This window comes from Amyelois transitella, chromosome 7, assembly GCF_032362555.1.
Source record: "Amyelois transitella isolate CPQ chromosome 7, ilAmyTran1.1, whole genome shotgun sequence".
NCBI lineage: Eukaryota > Metazoa > Arthropoda > Insecta > Lepidoptera > Pyralidae > Amyelois > Amyelois transitella.
The window spans coordinates 9076789-9085368 of record NC_083510.1 but is presented as its reverse complement, the minus strand read 5'-3'; the positions used below and the strand labels follow the sequence as shown (position 1 = coordinate 9085368).

General features: G+C 35.7%; 1 protein-coding gene across 1 annotated transcript; it reads left to right on the top strand.

Annotated features, from left to right (window-relative positions):
• Window positions 1-4798: 4798 nt before the first annotated feature.
• Window positions 4799-5620, top strand: LOC132901917 (uncharacterized). The gene has a single exon (XM_060945135.1). It carries the CDS (start codon window positions 4799-4801, stop codon window positions 5618-5620), a length of 822 nt encoding a protein of 273 aa, XP_060801118.1.
• The last annotated feature ends 2960 nt before the right edge of the window (window positions 5621-8580 follow it).

Genomic DNA, 8580 nt, shown 5'->3' with positions numbered 1-8580 from the left:
ATCCCTTACGAGGTAGTCAGATCCTCAGTTCTTGGAAAGACTGGAACGCTACGTTGAGCTTTCTGGTTTAATGATGATATTGAGATTTAAATATTAAAAGGTTGCTAGCCCATCGCCTAAAAGAAGAATCCCAACTTTATTAGCTTTTCCCTTCATTGCATTTTACAATGTCAATAAGAGGAGATGTAGCTGGCACCCGCTATATATATATATATAAGTATATATACATATATATTCTATTTTTTGCTATGACTAACGAAGCTAGATGACTAAGGACTGAAGTACTTACTACGAATAAGACTAAAGAATTTGAAGAAAAGCCACAGTAGCTAGATGATTCTATAAAACTTAACTGTCTTGCCAGGTCCGTAACAGATGCTGTTACTGCGAGTATTTCACGTCTTCCTTTTATTTCTACAGAACATTGAATAAATGAGACAACGAGTGTCAATTCAAGACATCGGTTCCGTACATTTATTTTATACACATTAAAGTCTATATATATATATATAATCATAATGAGCTCAATGATGTTATTGTGGTTTCATGCTATTTTAGCCCTGGATTTAGTTCTCAGGTAAGTAGAATCGTTAACTTGCCCCGATTCTCGCAGACTCTTGCTTCAATCATATTGATCAATATTTGTCCTTATTGATTGTCTAGAAGGTTTCCATGCTTCTCCAATGATCATGATCCTGGATTGAGTAAGTCAGGCATGAGCAATATCCAATATAAGTTAACTACCCTTGGAAATATTGCGGAGGTACGGCAGAAATCTCACTTCGTGTATAAACCTGACTTATAAACTCATGTGGGACTTTTTATAATTCAAATAATCACGTTAATATTCCTTGCGGGGTAGATAGAAACAACAGTCTTGAAAGACCGAGGCTACGTTTAGTTGTTAGGTTTGATGATGAAATTGAGATTCAAAGAGTGACAGGTTGCTAGCCCATCGCCTATAAGAAGAATCCCAAGTTGATAAGCCTATCAATTAGTCGCCTTTTACGACATTCATGGGTATGATATAGATTAATCCTTTAATTTTTTTATATTGCGTGTGAACAGTACCCTATGTCCTTTTCCGTAATCCACATTATTTTCATGGAGATCGTTTCAGTGGTTTTTACATAAAAGTCCAACAAAGAAACGCACTTTCACAATTATAATACTACTATGGATAATTAAAGATAAATATTTTCACGTAATACTACGGATCCCTAATGTTGGCCGAGGAACATTTCTGTACTAATAATATTTTATTAAGTCGTCAATGTATACATTTTATCAGCATCGTACCGAGCCTATTTTTATTACGACGTTCTGCCTAATGAGAACAAATTAAATATAAATAACGAAAATGAAGCACGGAGGAAAAATATAACATTAAAATTTAATTTCAACGTTTTTAGATGATAAAGTCTGCCTGAGAAATTTTTAGTGTAAATTAACTTTTTAAATTTGTTTCATGAAAATAAAAATATGTCGTAAGTTTAGAAATTAGTTCAGAAGACACTTACATTATACAATCTCGTTAGCACACACGTGAAAATGTTTTTATTTCTTCCTCCTGGCTTTTGTCCCGGTTGCATCCTCACCTCTCTGGAGAGGAGCCCGAGGTGTGCCTTTGACCATGGATCCTAGATTGATCCTAGATCCTAGGTGAGTCAAGTTTTTTACACGAAGCGACTCCCATGTGACCTTTCCAACCTTTGAAGGCAAACCTAACCCGTAATGTGCTGGTTTCCTCAGGATGTTTTCCCTCACCGTAAGTGCATCAGTTACTATTCAAACTAATTTTCCCAATGTGCCGTGTGGTGCCCGGCACCAATACAAAAAAAGAATAGGACCACTTCATCTCTTTCCCATGGATGTCGTAAAAGGCGACTAAAGGATAGGCTTACAAATTTGGGATTCTTTTAGGCAACTAGGCGATGGGCTAGCAACCTGTCACTATTTGAACCTCAATTCTACCATTAAGCCAAATAGCTGAACGTGGCCATTCAATCTTTTCAAGTCTGTTGGCTCTGTCTACCCCGCAAGGGATATAGACGTGACCATATGTATGTGTGTATGTAACTAACATAACTTTGAAAGTAGTTATTGGCTGAGCTGGGATTTGAACCTGTGCCTTTCAGCGCATCACACATTTTAGCCGGGCACCTTACCGATTCGACCACCGATGGAGATGCGGGCATCAACTAGTATGAAATGACTTCAAAAATATTATGATTTTGCTCGCAACTATGAACGCGTTAAAAGTATCCGTTTTAAAAAAAATATTACCTATTTAATACTTATTTTCTTATTCTTATTTATGTATTCATCTAAATCGATCCAGCGGGGAAAGCGTGACCGAGCAACAATTCGTATTTACATGTAACTGAATTTTATTCAAACGCATAACACATATGGTGAAGTACAGTCAAATTCATAAAAAAACTACGTTTACTTATCCTAGAAAGTCTTGTTAATCACAAACTATTTATTACCGGTCAGAATACTAAACAAGCAATAAAATGAACATTAAAAAAGTTCTTCACACATTACACGGAGCTTTGAAGACGCATCTTGGGATCAATCTCCCGAGCACTGAATCTATTTTGATGTGGCTTGCGCCTATTAATAGATCATCTATTCTCGGCTAGTCACGGGCAGTTGGGGGTGCCTGCACTTTTATTTGTATGCGTTGTTTATCGTTGAATTTAATTCACATATCACTTCTTCATCCCGGGGTAGACAGAGCTTAGACCGGTAGAATCTAAAGGAGACCACGGGGTCTGGTGACGGTACCTGAATGACCTAACGTTGGAATTGAGATACAGATAATCACAGGTGGGCAGTCTATCACCTAAGAGAAGAACGCCTAGTTCATAAGGGATTCCCTTGATTGACTTTTACAGTCCGTAAGCTATTATCTTTATTCCTGCAGGATAGACAGAGCCAACAGCTTCCAAAAGACTTGAACGCCACGTTCAGCAGTGTAGCTGCCTCGTCTGTTATTTTTTTTATTCTCGCTGTACGAATATTGGTTAACAATAAAACTAATCTAAGTACTCACAAAGAGTCTTGTTGTAAGTATGCATGTTTTGGATTTTCGAACTATTATATTATTTTTAATGTTTTTATTGCGTGCCAAAACAAAGCAACCACCGATGCTCAAAAGTAAAACAATTATTTAACGAAACAGAATCATCTAAGGATAATTTTTTCAACATCACCATAAAAGCAAAAATAAGTTAAACTATATGCCTGTGATATTCAAAATGCGAAGTATTTTATTACCAGTATAATATTTACACTTCGACCATTTTATTCCTTTGAATCTTTCACCAAATGATTAATTTCGATATAAAATTATGAGTATTAAATGCACGCTGGGAACGTAAAGGTGTTTGTTTTATGATTCTCGTAAATTTTCATCGGATATTTCCAATATTCATTTTAAAAGTCACCCAGCATGTTGTATTAATTTTTATATAATTTCGTTTAATATTTGATATTCGCCTTAGTTAATTGTATCATGTATAAAACTAGCAGGTATATTTATTTATATTTATTAGCTTAGGAAAAAAAACTTTACCTAAAATCTACAACAACAAGACTTGATTTTTCTAAATCAACAAATTTTATAAATGTACTTTGTTGTATGAATCTTAATTCAATCGTTATGCCCTAAGGCTATGTCTACCCCGTAAAGGATAAATACGTGATTGTATGTATGTATGTATGTTATATTTTAAGTATTGTTCAAGTTTCCCACCACCAATATAATATAGCTTTTTATATACGTGGTACATAAAAATTATGCTCGTGTTTCGTCCTCAAGATTAGCAAGATTATGGTTTGTTTACACATGTAGTTACACATGACATGTGCCGCCACAGCAGTGAATATTTGAGGTAGTCAAAAAAAAAAAAATATATTGAACAAAATGTGGGTAGGACGCGCTATTCGCTTGGCTGCCAACTTCTTATTTCATACCCATTCACATTCAGTGCTCCGCCACAGCACGTCGCGCTATTTATAAATTATTTCTTAATTTCTTAATTATGTCTTCTCGAAAACGTTTCAATAGTGATTCTGTCGAATTGAAAAAATTACTTAAAAAAGTGAAAAATATAGAAAAGAAAATCAATGATCGTAAACGTCGTCGGATAATTGAAGAAAGTTCTTCATCATGTTCATCATCATCAGAATTGGCGGTTTCTTCACCAGCTCGGAGCCGTGCGCAGTCACCGGAAAACCTAGAAGGTACCTAGGCTTCAACTTTATTGTGCTTAAAATAGCTTCCCCTGTGTTTGCGGTATAACAAATAAATCAGAGTTATACCTACACACCAACAGTAATTGCTTGACCTGCTGTTAGAAGCTATGCATTACTGGGTTTGCGATATAACAACTTATCTGAGTTATATCTACCCACAAGACAGTAATGTTTCTTAATTCCACGCTGCTATTCAAGGACCTGCGTCGGGAATCCTTCATCTGTAGGATATCGCATTACTGGGTTTTTCGGTATAACAAATAACAGAGTTATATCTACCCACTATATAGTAATGCCTTCTATTGCACATGCGGTTTTTTTTTTTACCGTTCATTTCGGGTTTACAACATTGTTGTTACCCAAGTACCCACTTGCAATAATGCAACGTGTAATTAACGGCAGTAGCATTTAACGGCATAAAATTAATTTTTCAGGCGGAATCCAGCAAGTTCCCGTTGATGTCCATGACATCCCACGGCTTCACAGCCGTTCACCCAGCCCATGTAGGGGTAATCTCGTCGCTGAAAAAGAGATGTTACCGTTGACCTGTCCTCCTACTGCTAATACGGAGATTCTCGATGAGAATCTTATAGAACTAGATAGTTCTATTTTGGAAATTCTTGGAGAAGATCCCACGGCAGCTACCACATATGGTAAAGATATTCAAAAAGACCTGGCCGTTCGACTTGAGCATATCGCAACACAAGGGTTATCAAGGGAAACCCGCAAGGAGTTGCTCGAAAAATTCCTCATACCGAGTAATTGTACTCTTATTGATGCACCAGCCATTAATCCTGAAATAAAGGGCGCTATACCTATAGTAGTTGCAAAAAGAACTAAAGCTATGGAATACAAACAAAAACAATTAGCTGGTGCTATTGCGGGTCTCAGTATAATCATAACTCAATTAATTAACAAGAAAGATTCTAACTCGGAAATACTAAAAAAATTAATGGATGTTTGTCGGTTACTGTGTGACTGTCAACACAATGATTCTGTTACAAGGAAGGGATTTATTCTGAGCACTCTTAAGAAAGATATGAAAGAACAAATAGAAAATACTAAAATAGATAAGTTTTTATTCGGTAATGACTTGGCCGAAACTTTAAAAGCCGCTAAGGCTATAAATAAATCTAGTGCTGAACTTAAGCCAGTTCCTGTCAAGCAACCTACAAGAAAAGCAGCTAATTTCTCTTCAAAAAACGTGAAAGCACCCCCGACTCGTCGGGGGACTACATCAACATCACAAAGACACCAGGAGACTGCGCCGGAGCGGCGGCGCCGGCGGACGAAGCTTCAGCGCGCCAGCTCGTCGAGGACATCGCAGCGAGCGTCGAGACGCAACCACCGCTAAATTCGGTAAAATATGCCGGTAGACTTTCTCATTTCTACTGCCAATGGAAATGTTTGACCAACGATCCTACCGTCTTATCATGGATAAAAGGTTATGAAATACCTTTCATTGAACCACCAGTTCAGACAGTGTTGTATCAACGAACGACATTGCCTTCTAGTACTGAGAAAAAATATTTCGCAAAAGCCGTTCATAACCTTTTATCTATTGGAGCAATATCTACATGTGAACCCTGCGAAGGTCAATTTATTTCAAAGGTATTTTTAATACCAAAACCAAATGGAAAAATGAGATTTATACTAAACCTTAAACAACTTAATAAATATATTAATACTTGTCACTTCAAATTAGAAGATTTAAGGACAGCTGTAAAACTTATCTCGAAAGATTGTTTTATGAGTACAGTTGACATAAAAGATGCCTATTTTTTTATAAAAATCCATCAAAATTCGAGAAAGTACCTTCGATTTTCCTTAAACAATCAACTGTACGAGTTCAACGTTTTGCCTTTTGGCCTTAACACTGCTCCATTTGTTTTTACAAAAATTATGAAACCCATTGTTAAACTCCTTAGACAATGCGGGTACATTTCAATTATTTATTTAGATGATATTTTTTTAATTGGAGATACCTATGAATCTTGTTTAGAAAATGTGTCAAAAACTATAAAACTTTTAACCTCACTAGGTTGGGTAATAAACGAAGAGAAAAGTGTTCTTAAACCAAGCACATCAAGTAGATTTTTGGGATTTATATTAGACTCTAAGCAATTGGAAATTAGTATACCTTCAGAAAAAATAAATAGAATTAAAAAAGAACTAGAAAAATTCATTAAATTAAATCGTTGTAAGATAAGAGACTTCGCTAGCTTACTAGGTTTGCTGGTATCTGCCTGTCCTGCTGTCGAGTATAGCTGGCTTTACACAAAAGAGTTTGAAAGATGCAAATTCTTAAATTTACAACCTGATACAAATTACGATAAATATATGACCTTACCAAAATCATTAAATAAGGATTTTACTTGGTGGCTTAGAGCTATTAGGCACCCAAAATGTAAAATCAAGGACGAGGTCTTCGAATTAGAGATTTTTACGGATGCCTCAACTACAGGGTGGGGTGCCGCATGTGGTAAAAATACTGCCAGCGGCCCTTGGAGCGCAGATGAACAAAATAGACACATTAACTATTTAGAGATCTTAGCCGCATTCCTTGGCCTTAAGACCTTTGCAAAATATTGTTATGATGTTCAAATTCTTTTAAGGATTGATAATACAACCGCTATTTCGTATATAAATCGAATGGGTGGAATTCAATTCCCTCATCTTACGCAAATCACAAAGGAATTATGGCAATGGTGTGAAATGCGACAAATCCATGTTTATGCATCATACATCAATTCCTCGGCTAATAACATTGCTGATGCGGAATCTAGAAAACCGCATCCTGATATAGAATGGGAACTCGCAGATTGGGCTTTTCTTCAAATAGTTGATAGTTTGGGACTCCCAGAAGTTGATATTTTTGCAAGCAGAATTAATGCTAAATGCAATAAATATATTTCTTGGCATAGAGACCCAGACGCAGTATTTGTCAACGCTTTTACAATATCTTGGTCAAATATATTTTTTTATGGATTTCCTCCATTTGCCATAATTCTTAAAACTCTTCGTAAAATTATATGTGATAAGGCCAAAGGAATCTTAATTGTTCCTCATTGGCCCACACAACCGTGGTTTCCATTATTTAGGAGCCTTCTTCAAACTGAACCAATAATATTCAGATGTGGTGATAATTTAATTTTATCTCATTCCAGCCCTCGCAACATGCATCACCAGATTACCCTGGTTGCAGGGCTATTATCCGGTCAGCGCTTCTAGGAAGAAATATTCCTGCTCCTACCATCAAAATAATGATAGCTTCACTTTCGTCAAATTCAATTAAACAATATAATACCTATATTAAAAAATGGTATTTATATTGCATGAAAAATAACTTAGATATTTACCATGCTGATATCTCGAATATCCTTAAATTCCTTACTGATTTATATGAATTAGGTGCACAATATAGCACGCTCAATAGCTGCAGATCAGCGCTAAAATTATTTTTTGGAGAAAATATCTGCGGCGATGATAGCATCCGTCGTTTCTTTAGAGGAATATTTAAATTGCGTCCTCCTCAACCCAAGTACAATCTTACTTGGGATACTTCACAAGTTTTAGACCATTTATCCACTTGGTACCCGAATGAGTCTTTGTCATTAGAGAAAATTTCTAAAAAATTAATAACTATACTTGCCCTAATCACGGCTCATAGGGCACAAACTTTGTCGAAAATTTATATTCACAATATCGATATGCGTAATAGTGAAATTTTGGTAAAAATACCCGATTTTATTAAAACTTCTCGCCCTGGCGTACTACAACCAGTATTAGTCATACCATATTTTTTAGATAGACTAGAAATTTGCCCAGCTAAAACACTTTGTTCTTATATAGAAATAACAAAGGACTTACGTGGGAATATTCAAAATTTATTTATAAGTCTGAAAAGACCATACAAACCTGTTACCTCGCAAACGTTATGCAGGTGGATAAAAGACGCACTTAAAAGTAGTGGCATTGACGTATCTTTGTTCACGGCACACAGCACTAGGCATGCTGCTACTTCTAAGGCCATGAAACTCGGAATAAATTTAGATTTAATAAGAAAGACCGCAGGTTGGAGTGGAACCTCAAATACGTTTATAAAATTTTATAATCGTTCTATCAGAGATAATATGAGTAATGATCAATTTGCTAAGAGCATTGTAAGAAATTCTTTAAATAATAGTTAAATTTATGAAAGAGTACCCACATTGATTGTTGTACTTACATTAAATGTTACTCTTTATTTAATTGTTACACTTACTGTTTTCTCTAAAAAATAATAATAAATGCCTTCATTTTGCAGTTCAGTTT

What these genes read in the sequence shown, in the direction of transcription:
- LOC132901917 (XM_060945135.1), top strand. Translation starts at nt 4,799, where the DNA reads ATGTTACCGTTGACCTGTCCTCCTACTGCTAATACGGAGATTCTCGAT.